This window comes from Drosophila hydei, unplaced genomic scaffold, assembly GCF_003285905.1.
Source record: "Drosophila hydei strain 15085-1641.00,03,60 unplaced genomic scaffold, DhydRS2 tig00008124-arrow-arrow-pilon, whole genome shotgun sequence".
Taxonomy (NCBI): domain Eukaryota; kingdom Metazoa; phylum Arthropoda; class Insecta; order Diptera; family Drosophilidae; genus Drosophila; species Drosophila hydei.
The window spans coordinates 908231-930498 of NW_022045834.1; the positions used below are offsets into that span (position 1 = coordinate 908231).

At 36.9% G+C, this 22268-nt stretch overlaps 2 protein-coding genes across 7 annotated transcripts in view; one reads left to right on the plus strand and one right to left on the minus strand.

Annotated features, from left to right (window-relative positions):
- The window catches only part of LOC111600450 (pneumococcal serine-rich repeat protein), a 52272-nt gene that overhangs the window by 3932 nt on the left and 26072 nt on the right, over window positions 1-22268 (minus strand). For 5 of the 6 annotated variants that reach the window (XM_023316549.2, XM_023316553.2, XM_023316548.2 and 2 more), the window contains exons 2-9: window positions 20705-21178; window positions 10461-11003; window positions 6883-7235; window positions 5800-6808; window positions 4633-5317; window positions 3500-3661; window positions 808-1493; window positions 76-745 (exon numbers count right to left, since the gene is read on the minus strand). In XM_023316549.2, the coding sequence (XP_023172317.2) occupies window positions 76-745; window positions 808-1493; window positions 3500-3661; window positions 4633-5317; window positions 5800-6808; window positions 6883-7235; window positions 10461-11003; window positions 20705-20947 (4351 nt within the window). In that variant the 5' untranslated portion in view covers window positions 20948-21178. The remainder of the gene's footprint in view (window positions 1-75; window positions 746-807; window positions 1494-3499; window positions 3662-4632; window positions 5318-5799; window positions 6809-6882; window positions 7236-10460; window positions 11004-20704; window positions 21179-22268) is intronic. The other variant, XM_023316550.2, reaches the window with a different exon arrangement.
- LOC111600451 (fibrinogen-like protein 1) lies at window positions 17424-18616 on the plus strand. The gene is made up of 3 exons (XM_023316554.2): window positions 17424-17539; window positions 17594-18258; window positions 18322-18616. The coding sequence occupies exons 1-3, from the start codon at window positions 17465-17467 to the stop codon at window positions 18419-18421; spliced, it is 840 nt and encodes a 279-aa protein (XP_023172322.2). The 5' UTR covers window positions 17424-17464; the 3' UTR covers window positions 18422-18616.

A 22268-nucleotide genomic window follows, 5' to 3' on the forward strand; every position in this document is an offset into this window, starting at 1 on the left:
ATATATAGCAAATACATTATGATAAAGCAAAACGCATGTGGGAAATGTGGTTTTCCACTCGTACTGTGGACTTACCACGCGAACGTGTCAGCTCATCTCGGTGCTTCTCAGAGCCGCGGTTACGTTCACGCTCTTTCTCTCGCTCACTTGTGCGCTGTGAGCTGCTGAGGCGTGGGCGACTCTCTTCGGTGACACGCATGGCGCGCAACAGTCGACTGCCCGATGCCGAGCCTGAACTATGTTTGGTCGAGTGTTCGCTGCCGTGCTCCTTCTCACGATGACGACTGTGATGGTGTGTACGCTTGCTCTCAGCTGGCGTCGCACTGGAGCTGCTGCGTACCTTGCTGCTGCTGCTCTGCCTGGATGAACGGTGTTCGGTTGGTTCATGGCGTGTCTTCTCACGCTTGGGCGTGCGCATGCGCAAGCGCTCTACGCGCTGTTTGCTCAATTGCTCATCCGACGAGCCGCCTCCTTGGGTCATCGACTCACGCGAACTGGAGCGCGAACGATCACGTGGACAGCATTCAATCGACGACTGAGACGAGCTGCGTGCACGTGTTGGCGAGGGTGTCGATTGTCGTGAATTGCGTCGTGCCTCTGAGGCGAAGGTGCCGCGAGCGACGCTTAATGCCTTGGCATCGGCCTTGACCTTCTCGTCGATGGTGGCTAAAGGCATGGCGCTGCGCCGCTGCAGCGAGCAGGAACGGCGTCGCTGATCCTTGAAAGCAGCCTCATCGGAGAGGGCCTTGAAAATAGGATAAATTTGGTCAATATATGGCGTTAGTAAATGGAAAAACTGCAACCCACTTTCATTGTCTGATCAGCGTTGCGTGTCATCTCGCTTAGTATCTGCGCATCGCGTTGCAAATCGGTTTTACGCTCGTAGCTGCCCGGTGATGGCGACTTGACCCTAAATGTCGTGGTCAACTCGTTAGCTATGTTCTCATAGCAATGTTCCTCCTCTTGCTCTGCCTCCTCCTCCTCCTCCTCTAGTTCATCGTTGTCGTAAACGTTGCAATCATCGTTGGCCTGTGGACTGTGCCTTAGTAAATCGGGTCGATCGTTTAATAGTTGCCACTTGGTTGTGGTTGTTGTTGTTGCTATTGCTGGTGCATTCGTTGCCTCCTCAGCGTGGCTCTGTTTGTTGCGCGTGGGCAGCGTGCGTCGTGGATTACTGGGCGTGGCATTCAACTTGCTGTTGGTCTGCGTGGGCGTCGGCGAATGTTGTACTCCAAAATAGGAGAGCTCATGCTCGCGTAACTTGCGTGCGCCGCGCGCTTCGCGAACAATCTTTAGAGATTCGCTGCCCGACTCATCTCCATTGTCCGCGTGCTGTGGTTGCATCTGCTTTTGGGGCTGAGGCTGTACGAGCAGCGTACGGGGCTTGGCTACCGGCACAAGCTGCCCAATACGCAGCGTGGGCGGTGTGGGCTTCGGCTTCTGCAGCCGGGGTGCATGCAATGCTATGTTCATCACATTCGACTTGGGCAGATCTGCAAGGGGAACAGAGAAAATATATTAAAATTGGTGCTATAGGCTTTTTAAGCTGCCTGAGCCCTAGACGCTAAGTAAACTCCTCTACCTGAACACGGCAATGAGCCATCCCCTTTACCTGTGCGCTGTAGCGTTTGCTCTTGCGCCTCAATTTTCCAGATGGTGCGCTTGGCCTTCAGTCGGCTACAGCTGCTCGAGTATTCAATACCCTTGGGCACCACATCCTCGGGCGAGGAACTGCACTGGGTACCGCCGCCGCTATCACTGTTGTTATTGTTGTTCTCGCGGAAATAGCGTTTGACCTCCTCATCGGCGCTGTCCTCCTCCTGATCGGCCGCATCATAAAGTCTACGCAGCTGTGTCAGCTGTTGACTCACAGGTATTTGCGTATTGCCCAACAGCTTTAGGCGTGGCGGCGCCAGCGGCGTACGCGGCAGTGAATCGTACAGTGTGCTGCCATATAAATCGCTGCTGGTAATCGATGTGGTCGAGGTGCGACGACTGCTCTCCTCCTGATAGCTATGCGAGCGCAGCATGGGCGTCGGCACCACAATTGTGGGCTGTATCAAAGCGGACTCGATCGAGGCTATGCTCAATCGACGCATGGCCTCATCGAATTCACTTGCCGATCGCATGGTTTTCATTATCAACGATGTTGACTTGAGACCTTCGTCCAGGATGCGCTGATGGGCGCGCAAGTCCTGCAGCAGCAGCTCCTGTGCACTACTGCGACGACGACCTGCATTGGGGAAATGTGCGAGAAAAATGTTGTTGGTGTTTCTTTTTGGTTTTTTCTTTGTATGTATGAATTGCTCTTGGATTAGCAGTCAGTGTTGGGAGGGATTAATTTTGCGATAATCATGACTAAATATTAGAGTTGATTTGTTATTATAAATTGCGTAGACAATTTTATTTATTGATTGAATTAGATTAAAGTGAAAAATTAAATATTTAATAATATTTTAAGATAATTTATATTTTACTAACTTTTTTTATGTTAATAAAACAAAGTCTTCTTAAGATGACTTAAAACTTTTTTTAATCTAAAATATTACTAAAAAAAAGTTTATAAACTCTATAAAAAATACAAAAATATAGTTATCTAAGTTATGCTGTTTAATTAAATTGTTCGGATATATATAAATATATTAAAAAAAAGGTACATTTTTTGAAACTAATAAGAAAATGTAAAAATTTTGTTTTATAATTTTAAAAAGTATTTTTACATTTCTATAAATTATTTCGAAACTGTTAAAATTTATTAAAACATTTAAAAGTATAATTAATTAATTATAAAAATAATAAGTTAAAAATAAGAAAAATTAACTTTAAGTTTAATATAGTTTTAAAATAAATAATACAAGAAAAAAATTGAACTTCTTTAAATTTTTAAAAATTATTACAAAGCTAAGTACTTTTATATCTCATAAAATTCAATTAATTGAATCATAAATATTATTAAGTAAAATAACTATTTTTATTTTAATTTTTATACAAATGTATTTTTTATATTTATTGTTATTATTTAAGTATTTTCTTTTTTGAATATTAACCTTTAAAAGATTTAATTTAATAAATTTAAGTTCAATATGTAATTTAATTAAGTTATAAAAATGTTTGCAATATTAATTAAAGTTTAGTTGAACTAGTTGATTTTTATTTTAAGTACAACCTAAGTATTCAGCCATGATTGATCGTCGAGTCAAATTAGTTTTCGTGTATGAATTGATACTTTCCAACACTGGTTAGCAAATATATTTGTTGTTGTTTGTTTTTTAGGTTAGGTAGTGAGTTAAGAATTGGCTTAGTGCGAAATAGAAGCAGCGACATATAGACATGCATTACGATATCAAGACTAAACAAATTGAGAATCAAGTAGAGGAGTTTACAACAAAACCGCATAGACAAAACAAAATAAAACACAAGATACTAGAAAATACAGGCACAGCAGCAACAGCTAGGCTATACGTAGTTAATCAACGTTTTTCCTCAACTAAATACCAACCTGTTTCGGTCCACTCCTCGGCACCCAGATTCACATTGATCTTTGTCGAATAGCCATTTCCTGCTGGCGATGGCTGCTGGTGCTGCTTCTCGAGCTGCCTCTGCTCCACGATGCGGACTCGTTCCGCTACCGATTTGGTGGTTATTGGTGATTCGCCAGTTGCTGTTAATGAAATTGGAATCAGATCAATTAAAGATATATTACACAAATATTATACACTTTTTTAAACCTAGATTAAAATCTGAAAATTAATTAAATTTAATTCAATTTTTGAGCATATGATTAGAAATCTTTCGAGATTTTTGGCTGATTTATAATAAAACTTTATATACATAAAATTTCTTTTCAAAATTAGTTAAAATGTTCTTTAATTAAGACTATAATCTTTATATGTTTGACTAATTGATGGCAGCAAAAACGTTGAAATTCAATTAAGGTTTGGGCTTATAATTCAGCTGATTGGATAAGTTTTTTTTTTTGAGAGTTTTTTGGATTATTTATAGCACATATTCATAATATATAAAGATAATTGGTACAATTTGCAATCTTTGTTTTTGTCTTTTAATTAAGATTACAATCTTTTTATGTTTGCCTAATTTGAATGTTTATCGATTTTTTCAAATTTAATTTATGGCAACTGATCTAAGCGCTTGGCTAAGATATAACATTTAAAGATTGGTGGATAGTTCTTAATACAAATAGATAGTTGGGCAAATATATAAGAAATATATTTTTCAATTATATTATTAGCTTTATACGATTGTGTTTCTTGAGGCGTATGATTGAGTTTGTATTACTGTGTTGTTTTAAAGGGATTTTAAATACACGTAAACCTGTTTTATTCGAATACTAGCTATTCCCGACATTCATTTAACCGTTTACCTAATTTTTATGAAAAAGTTCCGTAGAATTCCAAATACAGAAATATTTATAAATTTTTAATATATATTATATATTATATTTTTAATATATATTATATTTTTCTTATATAACAAATGGAATTTCAAAGCCAAATTAATTTTCTTTACTCGCATTTTCCACCAGAATACGTGAAATTTAACAAAGTCTTACAAAATTCGAAATCTTTTAGTTCTTTAAGCTTAATCTCTGTATGTAAATGACTTAATGCTCACCATTATCACGAGCTGGCGGACTGTTCTCACGATTCTCACTCTTCATGGTCGCTGGAACGCTCCAGAGCACATCGGCGCTCTCTATATTCTCGCCCAAATGATAGGGTTTCGGCTTGACTGGCTTATTCTTCAATATGCCGCGTATATTGGCCAGTTCGTCTGTTTCATTGTCGGTTGTATCCACACCGCTGGTGGATGTGTAGCTATGCCTCGACGTGGAGCTTGTTGTCTCCAGCAAACTGTAGCGTGGCTCCACTAATGGTTTCGTTATGACAGTTACCTGTGTGCCAGCCACCGGTTGGGTGACCAGCTCTGGTGGCTCCATTAGTGTGGCGCGATAGGCTACTGTGCTGGAGGCAATGGTTTTGGCTCGCACTGTGGGATCGTCGCCAAAGTGGGTGACATTGTTGCTGGAGCTGCTGCTGCTGCTGCTGCTGGTTGTGCTGCTAACGCTGGCCGATTTCACCAGACTCTGCAGCGGTCCACTGGCTGTGCGTCGACGCCGACGAAAGTTTTGCGTGGGTGGCGGTTTGCCATCAGTTTCCACAATATTAACACGGCCCGATTCGGCAGCAAAGTGCACTTCTGTTTTACAGAATTCAACGCGTTTCTGTGCGCTGCTGCGTTGCAGCTGACTTGAGCTGTTGTTATTGCTGCCATTTATGGAATCGCCATTAACATGCACCTGCAAATGCAAATAAAAATCAATAAATTTGCTTGAATATATATAAAATGCGGGTCAACGTAAGCAAACGTTGACTTATCGAAGAAATTTAAATGGATTCCATTTTGTACAATTTATCGATAACTTTACAATGTGAAGTATTTTTGCTATGTCGACTGTGAATACACTGCTGATGTATCGAAGAAATTAAAATATATCGATTGGCATGTGCGCTTACGCAATTTAATTATGATTCATTTAATGTTCAAATATAAGACGAAAGCGAACTTTAAATATAAGACGAAAAATATCAGCAACGAGACAATCATTAGCTAAACTAGGTTTCTTATTAGTCTCCGAGTTGTTGTTGTTCTTACATTTGTCTACCAAGGGCACAGAACTGTTTCCAATTATGCAATATACTCGATACATCGCTTCATAGACAAGTATTTACTATCGATTTTTCTTATTAGTTTAACAGTTTTAGTTCTTCTTCTTCTTACATGTGAAGTTTTCCTTATGTCGCGCCAAGTCTCCTCAACGGCAATCGAATGACGCTTGCTCAACTGCTCCGTTTCGCTGGTATTTGCCGGTTTGCCCACCTGCTGCTGTCGGCCAAAGTGTATAATTGTAGAGCCGGCTCCATTTGCTGCAGCCGCTGCTGTACGCTCCGTGGGCGACCAGTTGCCCAATTGTTCACCCGAACGACCTAAGCCGCTGTCGGTGGAGGCGTCCACACGAAAAATGCTGCGATTTTCGGGCGGTGACATCTTCTCAAAGCCGTACGACTTGCGACGCAAATGCCATTCACTAGAGTTATTGTCCTTTGGCCGTTGACGCGTTTCCAGGCTGTGCGTATTGTGAACGGCACGAAAAGCGGACGGCGGTGGCGCCTCGATTGTGGCTTGCTGCCTGTTGGCTGCGTGATGTGCCACGAAATCCTCCTTGTACAGGCTCTCGTCCGATAGCTTCTTCAATTTTCCGCGTATCTCTTGCAGCGAGGCGGCAGTCAGAAATGTTTCACGTTTTGCCAACTGCGGCTTGCTCGAAGCTGGGGATGCGTTTGCTGCAGCAGTTGTTGCGGCGTTAGCTGTTACTGCTGCTGCTACTGATGCGGCTGTTGTGTTTAGTATGCTGTCCAGAGCTGCCAGATCCACGTGATTGTTGCGCATTGCCGTATTTAGCCTGCGTCCGTTCTCCAGCTCCGCCCTGATGCGCGCTACACTTACCGAACTGCTCGGCAAATCCAATGGCAATGGCCTGGGTCGTGATTGTGCTTTGTTGTGGTAATCCTGCGATTGAAATGAACGACGGAGCTTGCTAACGCGTCGCCAATCGCCGCAGGGCAATTCCTCCTCGCCGGTCTGCTGCTGCCAGCAATCGTTGCTGAGATCATCCGTGGATATGGAACGGGAACGCTGCAAGCTGCCAAAGCTGGTGCTGCTAACTGGCAACGGAGGTGCATAAACGGATTGTGACACCTGTTGGCGACGCTGATGCCGTGCGCTGAGCCTGCAAGCAGGTAAGCAAATAATGCCACAAATTGAAAATGAAAAATTTCAAATTGAATCTTTGGCAGCACTTACCGCAAATCTTCATCGATGGAGGTGGCATCGTCATCGTCATAATGCCGGAAACTTTCCAAATCACGACGCAGCGTTGGCGTCGCCACAGCCGCGACGTCAGCAGCAACGCCCACGCGACTTTTTTGGCTGTTGTTGCTGTTGCTCTGACCATATAAGTCAGCCTGCTCGAGTCGCTGGGGCCAAGTTGATGATGTTGCTGCTGCTGTTGTGGCTGTCTGTCCAACAATTGCATGTAGGCTTATTTTGCCCGCATTTCTGTGGGTGTTGTTGCCAGCTGCTCCACCCGCTCCACCCGCTGCAGTTGTTAAATTTGAATTGTTGCTGCTTTGGCTGGAAATACTCGAACTGCTTTTCTGTAAATGGCGAACAAACAAACAAAGTAAAAAATACAGATTTTGACGCATTAGCACAGTTGAGTGCAGTCAGTGCTGGGGGGCAGAGTGTCATAAGGAAGTTCTTAAAAGAAACTATACAAGTGGATTTCCGCACTATAAGCTCTTAAAATATGATTGATTCTGATTGACAGGGCCTCTTGGAGAGCTAAGCAAATAAATGAAAATGAAATACGCTGATAGTCAAATAATGAGATGATGTGAGTTTTCATAGTATATCTTTTTTTATTTATTAATACATTTAATATATTTTATAGCGAATGTAAAAGAATAACAGAAAGTTCTCAATTTTCTAAACATAAATCATGTGGATATATTTATAAATGGGATTTTTCTGATTGAGAGAGAGAGAGCTGAGCAACAGGAAATAACTAATCTGCTAATATATTAAAACTTAATATTATTTTAAAAATATAATTCGGCATCAATAAATATTCATAAAACTGCATAAGCGTTGTCTCATAATAATTCGTATATTCGAGAAAATTAAAGACATCCTAATTCAAAAGATAAGGTCACACTAAAAAAAATATTTATTTTAAATATTTCTTATTTTAATGGCAGTTTAAAGAAGTAAATAAACAGGAATCACAATGAAGTCTTGCTTGAGAAAATAATGTACATTTAAGCTGAAAATATGTACGCAATTTATGGATTTCCGCATAATAAGCGCTTAAGTCGAGTGCTGGGCGTATGGCCTCTGATTGACAATTGATTGAAGCGTGGGCTGTATGGGAGGAACCGCTTTTGAGATCTACAGAAATTGAACTTAATTCTGAGAAAAGCAAACATTGATTATACAAAAATTATGAATATGTTAATTTTGAAGCAAAATTTGACAACTAACATGCGCAACTTTCAATTACTCTGTAAAGCATAAAATATAGAATATATAAAAATCTATTCTTTGGAAGTTCTATGAGTTATCTTTAAGTAATATGAATATTTAAATATACAACAAATTTTTACATTTTTCTGCAGTGCAATAAAGTGCATTGTGTGAATTCAAATTGAACAGGAACTTTTTAAATTATATAAATTGAAACATTTTTGTGTGAATATATTAAGTTTTCAGAAGCTATTAAATATTTAAGAAAAATCAAGTTTTATATATTTTTGTGTACATTATTAATTTGAATATAGAATCTTTCATATATAAAATCAATTATAACTTTGAGAAGGTGTACAAATCTCGTTTTATTTGTCTTTAACTAGTTATACCACAAAAACAGAAATAGAAAAATAATTTTTATACAGTTTTGGGCAGATTAAGTTGTTGGGAAAGCAATTATAAGAGATTTCCGAAATATGAATTATTGACTAATTTCATTCATTTCATTTGGGTTCTTTTGTTTCATTTGCATAGTGAAAATATTTTTTATTTAATTATTATTAATAGTATTAATATATTTCATATACGAAATATATTTTTACATTTATTTTTAAGTAATAAAATTTTTTCCCCACACTTTGTCCGCATTGCCTTCGTCTTAACGAATTCCCCATAATTTACAATAGAAAGATAGAAATTTTCGTGTCAAGATTGATGGGCATGGCCATGTCTTGTGGGCGTTGTGCTTGGCTCGAGCATCGTCTCGTCTCGTCTCGTCTGTTCTCTTTTCCCCTTTCACTTAATTATACACTTTTTGCTGTTCGTCTAATGACCAAGCCGCGATTCGATTCGTCGCGTCGCATTTTGCCAAGAATTTCCTTTGCAGTCATGACCCAAATGTCTGCTGGCCAAAATGGTTCGATTGCCGTTAATAAATTTGGCTTAAGTGCTAAATGCTTAATTGAGTTTAGCTATTCAAAATAAAATCGTTTGTTGCCAGGCTTCTCATTTCATTTGAATCACATTCGGAGCGTGGTCGTCTGGCTCTGAGCATGATCTAATGATCTATGGCGTCTAACCAATTGCCAACTGAATATGTCAAAAATGTGACTTAGATATATATATACAACTTACCATGTCACATTTTATATATGTATATATTTTCTTTATTAACTGTATGCTGTATGAGCTGTTTCATGTCTATAAGAATATAACTATGTGTGTTTCATATGTGTGTTACTTGTTGTCTATATTTGGTTTAAAATTCGGTTAAAAATATGCAAAGTCTGTCATATATTTTTTAAATTTAAAAATAAAATATTTTTGAGAATTTAAAAAAAAAAATTTTTTAAATTACTCTTACTGTTTGGAAAGCTAATATCTATATTTATAAAATATAATGAAAAATGTCTATCAATATTAATTTAGCTTTTAACAAGACAAATTCAAATTTGTTAATATGTAAAAATTCTTAGGAATTTTTTATCATATGCAGAATTAATTATATATATATATAGAAATTCTAATATCAAAGGAAATAAATCTTGAATTGTCACAGAGTACGTTTAGGTGCAGACATCTGCAATATAATTTTTAAAAACAATTAATAAATCTTTAGCCAAATTCGAGCTTTAGAAAGAAATATTTCTAAAGCTCGAATTTGGCTAAAGATTTATTAATTGTTTTTAAAAATTATTTTTACTCTCAATTTTCGCATTGTTATATAACTATGAATTCTTATCGTACCCTATACCCATTGAAAATGTAAATGATTTGGTTGTTATGTTTTTTAGCTCTCGGCGAATCACCTGCTACTATCTATACAATAAAAAATATATGCTTATTTCCTTATTTGTAAATGAGACGATTTTTTGCTTAGCGATTACCGACGACTTATAAAATATACCCTTTCCATTTCACGTTTATCACTTCTTTTTCATTTTTTGTTGGCTATTTATGTAAAGATCATGATTACAAGAGTAAAAAGTTTTCATGATTTCCTTTACTCGAGTTTTTCTCAAGCCAAAACAGATCGTTAAGCGCCATATTCGGTCATTGCCATGGCCGGGATCGCACAGAAAGAGGAAGCAGAAAGCAAAAAAAAAAGAAAAAAAAATAGAAAAATAGAAAAACAGAAGCAAAACACAAGCCGTAAAGCAAACATCGCCGCATGCTAATGAGCCGCCAAGCAAGCGAATGAAAAATGACGGCCCAAAGCGGCGACAACGACGACGACTACCGCATTTGGTGGAGCCTTGGCCAGGCATGGAGAGATAGGGTCTCTGTTTAGCGGGATGTTGGGGTCTGATGGATAGGTGGCAGGTAGAGTGGGCGGGCGGTTAGGCACAACTTACCATTAGATTGCTCAATTTCAAACTTGGCGCAGTATCGGGTAACAAATTGTGGCCGAGTTTGTGCAAATGACCGTCGTCGTCTCCGTCATCATCGTCGACGTCCGCTTGGCCATTAATCACAACAAAATCAACATGATCATCAACCAGCTCCTGGCCGTGGCCAGCGCTTGGATTCGATGGAGTCGTGCATTCGTGGACGACGCCAGCGTCGCTGCCATTATGTATGCTATACTCATCATCATTATCATGATGTTTGTCATCATCATCGTCATTATCGTCATCTTCGCTTAGCTCACAAATGTCAACGCCTTGGGTGGACCTAGGCGCCCATAGCGCCATTGGCGCTCTGCCGTTGGTTGAGGTGTGCTGCTGTGTGGTTGTGGTGGATGAGGAGGTGGACCAACGGGATGTGGATGATGTCTTTTGTACTGTCTGTGTGCGTATCACCTGCATGGCGCCATTGGCGGTGCGCAGCACCTCCATTTGCTTACGCTGTGTGTGCTGTGTGCCATTCGGCTGTGAGATATTTTGGGAATCGGATATCTAAAATATCGGGCGAGAGATTGGGAGAGAGAGAGAAAGAGACACAGAGTGTTTGGATTTGAGTGATAGCAGGATTATGTGTATGTCGGATATAGTATTTGGATAACAAGGTCTTAATTAATTGTATTATGATCGAGTTTAAATTTAATACTTGATTATTTTAGTTGGTCAGTAAGAGTTTGTGGCATGTTTAGTAGGTGGCACACGTGGCCAATTGGCTCTCCATGAAAAAGTTTAAGTAAAACTTAACTCTATCTATTTAAAAAGTTGAAATGTTCACGAATTAGGCCATCATATATCAATAATTAGACATTTTTGACTTAATGAAAATAGCAGAGAAAGGCCATAAATTGCTTATTTATTGCTTTATGCCTACATTTTACAGTGAAAAGTTTTTTAAATTATATATATATATATATGTTTATTTATATATATATATATAAATATATACATATATATATATATATATATATATATATATATATATATATATATATATATATATATATACATATATATAAAGTATATAAAATATAAAAAAAAAAAACATTATTCAAAAAATCATTTAAAAAAATTTTTTTTTTAAAATTTAAAGCGTCTTATTAAATAAATATTTTTTATATATATTTTTACTTATATTTTTCATATAATAAGTTTTTTTAAATGATTATTTGAATTTTATTTGTCAGCCATAAATCATTCAGGCAACCGATTTTCTTGATAGATCTTTAAGGCTCTTCATATTTTGCAATTTCAAGATGTTTTCAAGTGTCATTTACATAAATGTTAGATCGTAAAATAACAGCAAATAATAGTACATGGGCAAGTTAAACACATATAACAATGTCTTTTAACAGTCAATGTGCAAATGAGGCTGTCAGAAATGTATGCAAGTTTATTAGGTGTGTCCAATGGGGCGTATGCGTGTTGGTGTTGCATGCATGGGTACGTGGGTGTGGGCAGAGGTGGTTGAGGAGGGGGCTTGCCGCTTTGTTAGCCAATATACTTGAACGTCAAGTGTTTGCTTTGGCTCTTATCTCAACAGCTGTGCGCGCCGCTGTGCTGGACACGTGACCAAAAGCGAGCCCCTGTATCTACTGCACCCTTTTCACTGTGTGCAACAATTAACAGTTGCTTTTCAGATCGTGCTGCACACACACACGCACTAGCAGCTATCGGGCTTGAGACTGTGTGGCCCCTAAGATCGATTGTTGCAATCGATTATGTCGATGATTTATGGCATTCGAATTTTTATTAGGGTTCAGTTGGGCATATTCGTGTCAATGACCAAAATCAAATGCATTTTCAATGCTCCACTTCCATGCAAATGCACAACAACAAAAACAATTCTATGAGCAATAGCGAAACATAAAATTTGATTACAACAACAAAAAAGTCGAGAACAAATGTTCTTTGTTACATGAAACCACAGAATAAACCACCATCGATGCTGTCAGTGGCTATTTGTGGGTTGACTCATACACTTTGTTCTCTGACTAACACAAACTCTGTCTATATTGTGGTAATTGTGGTTATTATTGTCGTTATACTTTAACCAGCAATATATTATATTTTCATTTGTAAATTAAGTATTTTTTAAAATTTATATTATAATAAAAACTATTTATTTTATTGTTAGTGAAATATCTTGCAATAAAAAATGTTTCTGAAGAAAAAAAAATTATTTATAATATTTTTCTATATTTTTTTAAATTATTTACAACTAGTTTTGATTTAATAAAATTTATATTACTATTTGTATATATAAAAATAAACATTTTATATAATAGCAAACTAATTTATTTATTTTTTTTTTTAATTTAATTAATGAGTTTTAAGAAAACATGTAATCCTGTGTATTATTAAGCAATTTTTTTAACCATGAACGAAAAATTTTTTTCAAGAATATAAATTTATTTATAAAATAATGTCATAATAATAACTGATAAAAATACTATTTAAGTAACAGAATTGTGTGTTCTTTAATTTGCTAATCAATATAACAAACTTTTGAGCTCAAAAAATATTTTCAAGTAGATACATAAATCTTGTTTAATATCCAGAAATAAGTATTTATATTTTTTGGGCTTAATATAGCGTGAGAACTATTTCTTGTGGACATTTTCTAAGAATTGTGAGCGCGTAAAAATATAATAAATATAACAACTATACCAAATGTCGTCTTTCATCAATTCCACCAGAAAATATTAATCGAATTACTTTTTTAACTTTTGCTGCCTTCAACTTTTTACCAGAATTTGTCCAGTTCTTTCAGGACTTGCTTCAATATGTGATTGACTTTCTGAACCGTTTCGATGCTCTGCTGAATCAGCGCATGTTGGCCACAGGCATCTAATGCAAAGGTTTAATCATTTTGACGGCTCCCTGCAGACACACTCATCCTTGAGCACCAGCCAAGGGTATGTCCAGGTACCAAATACCAAATATCAAGTACCAAGTACTAAGTTAGCTAGTACGAAACACAATTGCGGTGCAGACATAAATTATAAGCCAAGTTTCGAACCCTTGAGGCGATGCACGTTCTGTGCGCTCAGTTTCTCACGCCACAAATGCAGACAACAGAGAAGACTTGTCTTAAATCTCCTTTTGGCCATGTATTACATTCTGTTTGTGTGTGTGTCTATCGATGACCTCTTTTTGGCAGCCAGGCTGGAATGTATGTGTAGGCTGTTGCTATACTGTTTGCCCGCTGGAGCGCTTTATGTGCCCCAACTTGGCCTGGCCTGGTTTCGCTTGGCAGCCGGTCTAATTAAGCTATGCCAATCTGCATGCCTGTTGAAAACTCACACTCCCCCAGGGGTCTGCTCTAATCAAGGCAGCAGCAGCAGCAGCAACAGCAGCTGGCGCAAAACAAAAAAGTTGATATTTATTTCGCTATGGCCAAACAATCAGGGAATCAGTGTCATGATCTCGAACTTGAGCCCCCATGCGGCTGACTAGCTGGCTGGTTGGCTGTTTGGCTGTTTGGCTGATAAAGCCAAGATCCCGCGCCTCGCATAGCCAAATTGAAAAATGCTCAATGGCTTTATGGCCTGCTGTCTGCTGTTGCTTTTGCTTTTGGCTCAAAGTCAAGTTGAAGGTTCAATGAAATGCGGCAGCTGCAAAATGCAGCGGCCCGCGGGCTAAAAGACGTTGCCATGCTCTGAGACGCGCATATATTACAAGTGGATACCCAGAGCCCAAAAGTCGTGATGATGTAGACGTTGTTGCTGCTCGCTGCTGCCCGCCTCTGCTTCATTTGGTCTGGCCTATGCCAAAAAAAATATATATATACATATACATATATATATTTTCGCCCGTTCCATGCTTTAAACGAATTTAATGATGCTGCCCGCAACATCGTCGTCGTCGTGGCTGTCTCTCGCCATAAGATTGACTGTCTATCTCAGCTCATGGCCTGCTCTGTCTATGCTTTCTGGCCGTCTTTCCGTCCGTCCGTTCGTCTGACTGTGTCAGTCTTTGGCCTGCCATATGCTCCATGTCTGCGCATGCATGTCGCCTTTTCTGGCGGCAGGGTTTGCACAGATCGCTGCATAGACATGCCAAAGCGTTGACTCTTTTTATTTTTAGCTGGCACTGACTTTGCCTGCACAGTGGTTATGAAGGGTACAAAAATGTATACAAATTTGAAATATATTTATATAGATTATGAAATTTTATAACCAAATAGGAACTGTCAAAAAATGGTTAGACAATTTAATTTAGAGAATTAAAAATCGCTTGAATTTAATGCATTAAATTTGGTTTTATATTGACTTTATATTAAGAATATTAATATTCATATTCAATTCATGATTAATTAATAGTATTTTTAAATAAAATTTAAAATGGCATTCATTTTTTTTATAATATATTTTTTTATAATAAATTGGAAGTATATATATATTGAAATATAATTTTGCCTATATTTTGGATTGTATTAAAAAATATTTTGAATTTATAGTTTTAATTACTTTAAAATTATTACTTTGAAATATTTTGTGTTTAAAGAAATTTTTAGGTATAAATTGTTTAATATTATTTTGTATATAACATACATTTTATAACATATAATTATATATTTTTATTTTTATATTTCTTTTATTTATATATTATATATATTATAATTTTTATTTTTTTGATTGTAAAACGGGCTCAAAAACTTATTAAGAATAATTTTATTTTACATATTTTTAAGTTTTATTTTTGATTTGAATTGTTTTTCAAATTGATTTATATTTGAAATTATGGAATTTTCCTTAAATTTTAGACCACTGTGCGGCATAGTGCATTTTAAATTGGTTTCTGCCTAACAATGGCCATTTTGTTGGCCATGCTTGGGTCGAAAGCTCTTCGCCTCTTAAACGCTAATAATATACATTTTTATATGCATTATTTCTGTCACGATCTCGTTGGCTTTATATCTCTATAGAGAGCAGCAACAACGTCTATGATCATGTGAGTACCAAGTGCGAGTGCGAGTACAAGTACTTAAAGCTTGTTTGACTATATCAAGTAAATCATATGTGGGCCCTCGCTGTTCATGACCGCTCCATGGCCATGTTGTGGGCAGATGCAGTGTGTTTGTGTGTGTGTGTAAGCTGTGCACCGGAAATTAACAACTGGCGATGCTTAATTGTAGCAATACACGTCAGTTGACATCCTCAATTAGTTGCAATGTAATTTACGAGCCGCTCGCCAGCCGAGCAGCCCAACAAATTCCAACTGAGAGCAAACATCTTCATGGATCTTGTGCGCGGCTGTCTTTGCCTGTTGGCAACCTAGTGACCCACAAAGACTTTGCTTGCCATCGGTTGTTTGATTGTACCGTTATACTGCATTCGGCTTGGCTTTGCCACATGCCACAGCTGCTCCACCTCTCGACTGCAGAAAAAAATGTACATTTTCGTACAAACTATCCATAATGTTAATGAAGACTCGCAGCTCAGTTTCGTCTAACGGTGCTTGGCTGCTGCTCTGGACTGGGCTGCATCTGCCCTGGCACAAATCAAAGATCGCGATCCATTCAATTGAATACCTGTCGGCAAATTTGCCTTTGACTTTGTCGGCAAACAGACACAGCGGGCATAGAATTTGCATTGATATCAATTCCCCTACTCGACAAGCGGCCAATCAAATTTGTGAACTGTGCGACTATTTAAATTGACCATCGAAATGGGCTCAACAACAACTTTAACTTCGACTGGATCTGGATATGGCCAGCTTCATTTGCCTATTTTTCAATGGGATTCATTTGATTGTTTTCGATTCTATCGATTGGGAACAACAGCAGCAGCAGCAGCAGCACCAACAACAGTTGGCAGCAAAGTTCAATCTCGATAAGTTGAGCAAAAGACAACAAGTTTTTGTATACCCTGCAGCCATATGTTGTAATGTAAAGGGCATATAAACTGCGAATTGCCAAAAGCCTTTTATATTTAAAAAAAATAATTTTCGTCAAATGAAAATGTTTATGGCTTTTTAAAAATGTTGTAATAAATATTAAAATTAGCTGAGCTTAAGCGCAGAAAGAACTGAGTTCGTTTATCAAATTTAATATATATTTTAATAGCATATATTATATAAAAAATTTTGTATTTATTTGAGTTTTGTTCAAAATATATCTCAAATTAGTTGTTTTTCTAAAAAATATTTATTTATTTATTTTTGAATATCTTTTCTGCGCCTTTCAAAGGGGATTCCTTCATATATTAAATTAATTTTGCGTGCAGCTGTTATTTTTATATTTTGTTAAAACTTTAACTTTATTTAACTTAACTTTATATATAAATATTATATAGTTTTAAGTTCATATATTTTAGTTATTATTATATTATTATAATTTGTATTATTTGAAAATCTTGTATTAATTTTATTTTTAATTGAAAATAAAGTTTGTTTTTTATTAATGCAAGTAATATATGTTGTTGATTTTAGTTTTTTTTAAATCTTTATATTCTCTTTCAATATATCTAAAATAAAAAGGCCTGCTATAAGACGATGAGACATTTTGGTCGTAACATACATTTTCATGAAGGCAGATAGGAATTTAAAAATAGGTAATAGAAATTTTGCTGCGTGCATGGTAAGAAATTGAAGCATAGCAATACAAATAAATATAAATATTTCCATATAAATTAAGTTGTTCGTTAATTCAACTGAAATATGTCAGAACTTAAATTCTTTTAATTCCAGCTAGCATTAGAATATGCATCACATATGTATATATTATATATATTAGCTAAACATAGTTCAGCACAAGGTCTTATGTAAATGGTTGAAGTCAAGGCTTATAAATAATATGTACTCTCTGTAAACAATACAAACTGAACGTTAATTTATACAATTGAATCCAAATGGACTCAATGCATGCGTTTATATAGAACGTTTAGTCTATATTCTAAATTAGTTTCAATTCGTTTCATTTGACAAGCGGTTCGGAGACTAAACACAACAAGAAAATGTTTAAAAATTTAATTGCATTGAGTTTTTTGCTGCTATCGGCTCTGTATGTGGTCAATTGTGAAAGATTGCCGGTAGGTTTTGATAAATAACTTTTTAACACGCCCACCTAAATACAGTTATTTCAGAAAACCTATCCCAGTCTGGAACGTCAAGTAGCCAGCTTGCAATCCGAGCTGGAGAACAAAGATGAGCTAATAGCTATGCTTAGAATCAAAACGATCAGCGAACAGGAGAGAATTGAGGAACTAGAGAAGAAACTGAGTGAATTGAGGCAATCGAGCAATAAGTGCCAAACCAGCAGCTGTCTATGCAAATCCACGGAGTTGCATGAGCTCAAACTTCCTGGCGCGGCACCCTTTCAAGTGTCCTGCGACTCGAGCTTAGTTGATCCTGGTTGGACCGTCATTTTGCGTCGCATTGATGGCAAAGTTGACTTCAATCGCAATTGGAGGGAGTATCAGCAGGGCTTTGGTGATTTGCGTGGCGAATTCTTCATTGGACTCGATAAACTGAATCAAATAACCAATTCGCAACCCCACGAATTATATATATATTTGCGGAATTCGAATAACGAAACCCGATTTGCACGCTACGATCATTTTCTGATTGCCGATGACAATGATTCGTTTAGAATCAAGTCGTTGGGCACCTATTCAGGAGATGCCGGCGATGCCATGGCTGCTCATCTGAACATGCAGTTCTCCACGCATGATCTGGATAATGATAATAGCAATAGAAATTGCGCTGATGAAAATAGCTCCGGCTGGTGGTTCAACAATTGTTATCAGTGGTAAGTGAGAACGTGGAATTTCTACTTGAAACATAATTTAATATTCTTTCTTTGAATTTATAGCAATTTAAATGGACCTTATAACAGCGGCTTCTATTGGTATAAATGGCAAAGGAATTTGCTTAAATTTGCTCAAGTGATGATTCGGCCAAAGGATCAGTAGAAGAGAGACGCCGAAGGGTCTTGATAGATGGAAAATAAACGTTACTTAAATGATAAAATTGTTTATATAATTTGTATATTTAAACATGAATCAAGACTTATAATTCTTTAACACGTCTCTAAATTGTTGAGAGCTTGCAGCTTAAGATTTGTAAGTGGAGCAAAGAAATTCAATTAAAACAACTTGAAGCTGATTAAAAAGCAATTTAAAAAGTTTCCTATATTTGTTAATTGTTATCAGAACTCCTATTGAGCTGATCTGAAAAAAAGAACTGACTCAGGTTGTTCACATTTGTAAGCTACAAGATGATGTCATTGCATTGGCATGACTTCAAAGATAGCTAAAGAGAGAGTGAGAGAGGTAGAGAGAGAGAGAGAGAGGGAAGAGCTTGCAGAGTTTTATAGGATATATCATAGTAAGACTAGTTCTAGTTGTTGAGCCAGAAACTTGACTTGACCACACGCACGACCGATGGCACCTGGCTCTACACTTCAGTACTCAATGAGCAAGCATAATTTTGTTATTATGGCTGCGTTTGCCATTATAATTAACCGACAAATTCTAGAGCAATCGAACAAAATGTATAAAAGACAAGTGAAATTTGAAGAGCGCGCATTAATTACTAGAGCTCTTGAGAGAGGTGTTTGTTCGTGTGTGTGTGTGTGGAAGGCAAGCAAGCAAATCAAAACAAAAACTTAATAAATACTTGAACAGACTTGGACTTGATGCGAAAGAATTTTTAATTTTCGTTTTTTTTTTTGTGGAAAAGTTGTATCTGGCAAATCGATTAATAAGTGGCACAGCGTGTGTATCTGGCGTGCAGCTTGTGCGTGCGACCGTTTAATTGTGGCCGAGTGAAGATGGTCAAAGCTGATGCAGTTAGACTGACACACAAAAGCTTCCAGCCATCCGAATACAAAATATCTAAGTCCAAGTTAGCTATGCGTAGCTAACGGTTTGAGCCGCATGCCCAGTGGCATCAATAGAATCTTTCGGCTTAGATAATTGCCATAAAGCTTAAAACTGTAAAATCTTAATTGTAATCAACTTAAGCGAGTTGTTAGCCAAGTTGTCCAACTACTTTCTGATTCTGTGAACAGTTCGAGCGTTTAAATTCTTTTAAATAATAATTGAAATTCTTTACAAATATATATAATTAAAATTTATAAACTACATCTCTCTCTAAATTTTTCGATTTAATATTCAACATTACTTACTTTACTTACTTGAAATCATACAAAACTATTTAGTACACTTAACTCTTTCATGGGTTTTATTGGAGGCTGGCCCAGCATCATCCGCTTTGATAGCTAAATAATCTATTAACTGATTAAAATCGAAAGGGGCAGCCAAGCCAAAACTGTGCAATCAAGCTCAATCACTCAGATAGGCCAGCCCGCTGCGGAGTGCACTAAATTAGTAGACGCCTCTACATTTATAGTGCTACAGCCTGAAGCGTGCCTTTCAATTTCGTTTAAATGCCTCTTTGCCCATTCTTAACTAAAAGCCAACAGCGCGGACTGTAAACAAAAGTTACAGGAATTAAGCCTTCAACTAGGCATCAATCAGCGCTCGAGTAACGCACTATGCACTGCGAGAAAATTGTGTAATAATTGGAGAACGAAAATTGAATATTTTTACTGATTTGAACGGTAATCCAATATGGTAAAAGTATAGCTTATATTATTAAAATTTGTTTAAAAGAAAAATAAATATATATAAAAATAAATATATTTTTTTAAGTATAATTTTCTATACTTCGAGAAAAACCATATTAACCTTTTCATTTTAATTTTTATGTTCTATAACATAAAATACAATTTTTAAAATATAGTATATGTCCAAATCTGCCTTCTATGGCCAAGGATTTAAAAACTTAAAAGATTTTTATATATGAAATATATAATATAAAATTAACATTTTATATATTTAAAGATATTTTTTTTAAAAGCGTAAAAAAAACTTATTTCAAAAGTATCTTCCTCCAATTATCAAATGATGCCTTTTTTTAATTATAAAAAAGTCAACTGAAAAGTTGAGCTTTGTCACCTTCATTAGATATGAAAATAAATTTCTACAGCTGCTAGAAAAATAATTGAAGACTTATTTAAAGATTTAATTTAATAAATCCGACACATTGATTGACATTCTGTAAAGGTTTTTTTATAGAACTCAGCCGAAGACTTCTGGTTCTTTGACCAAACTTAATGAAAGCAATGGCATTTTATTTTTGTGTATTTTCGTTTTTCTTTTTGGTTGAGTTTGGTAGTTTTATGCTCTTACCTTGCCATAGCTGTTCAGTGGTCCATTTATCCAGCGATCTGCCTCCAAGCGTCCGCTGAACAGCGCGCCAGTGTCCGGATCGATGCGTTGCCATTCACGCACCTCGCGCTGAAATGGTGAACGGGAACCGCCGACGCTGCTGACGCTGTTGCCACTGCCGACAGCACCACCACTTAGATGATTATGATGATGATGATGATGATGATGGCTCTGACTGTGATTGTTTGTTGTTGCCACTTCCATGTTGTTGTTGTTTGTCGTCTGTGGTTGTTGTTGCTGTTTCTGCTCCTTTCGTGCTACTGTGCGCTTTTAATTTGCACACTCGACGCGCTCGAGCTGCTCTTGGCTGAGAGTTGTTTATGGTATGCTTTGTGGTTGGAGGGCAGCTCTAGCTGCTGTTGCTGCTGCTGCCTCTGCTGCACTGGCTCCAGTTCTCCAGCTCCAGTTGAGGCCCCTCTGTCTATTCGCTTTTACCTATTTCAAATTATTATTTATTGTTATTATGCTACCGTCTGGCTCTAGCTGCCTGCTACAGCCGTTTTCGTTACTAAATTAATGGCAACTTTAATTTATTATCGTCATAATCATTTTCTCGACGTTCTAGCCTAGAAGCTACTGTGCGCCCCGCCCCCAGCCGCAGCCCCCTCAGCTTCCATGCTAACTATGATAATTTTCTTTGCTTTTCCTTTTCTTTTTTGCACGCTTTGCTGACTGTTTGCTTTTATTTTTTATTATTTTTAGTTTGAGTTGCTGCTGCTGTGTGTGTGTGTATTTTCTGAAATGACAAGAGCAGAGTAGAAAGAAATTTTCGTTAGTTAATTATATTGCATAGTGTGAAAATGTATATTATTTTTTCTTTCTGATTTCTGTTATGCTGTGCCGGAAACCGAGTGCCTTGAACTAACAAACGCCTCAAGTCGAGAGCCGTGCAGATTTCTAATTAAATTTGCGGCCAGCGTCCAGCGGATGTGTTAGATCCAGAGGCGCACGTTGATCTCAAGCATGACTGTCAGTTGAAGCTGTCAGCACTCGGCGGATGTCACAGTCTATTTCCGCTTATAAACTACTTGTACTTATCTCCTTCTCTCTTTCCCTATCTGTATATGTCTGCCTCCCTCTATCTGCCTGTGTTTATTTAAGGTACTTAATTGAATTGGTTTTTGTTTGTTGGACAGTCAGCCGAAGCATCGCCTGTCCAAAATACCAACACATGTCGCAATGACAGCACAAATCCATTTATTATTGTCAGACTTGCGCAAGAATTTCATTTTTTTAATGTGGTCAACGACATCGTCAGGCCTCATGGGTGTGCACATACAATAACAGTGATTTAACTAGTGATTAAATGTATTGTAAAATTGTTGAACAAATTTAATGTGAATGGGGAAATATAATACAATACAAAATATATAAAAATAATATAATATAGAAATATAATTTTGGGTATTCCCTTTAAATGAAGTTTTTTTTTAACTTTTCCTATAAAATAAAAAATATAATAAAATTGAATTTCTTTAAAATTTTTGAAAATAATTTTTAGGCTGTATTTTATTTTGGTAGATTC

What these genes read in the sequence shown, in the direction of transcription:
- LOC111600451 (XM_023316554.2), top strand. Translation starts at nt 17,465, where the DNA reads ATGTTTAAAAATTTAATTGCATTGAGTTTTTTGCTGCTATCGGCTCTG. An exon ending in TCAATTGTGAAAGATTGCCG is followed by an intron (nt 17,540 to 17,593) that starts GTAGGTTTTGAT and finishes CAGTTATTTCAG; the next exon opens with AAAACCTATCCCAGTCTGGA. An exon ending in TTCAACAATTGTTATCAGTG is followed by an intron (nt 18,259 to 18,321) that starts GTAAGTGAGAAC and finishes TTGAATTTATAG; the next exon opens with CAATTTAAATGGACCTTATA.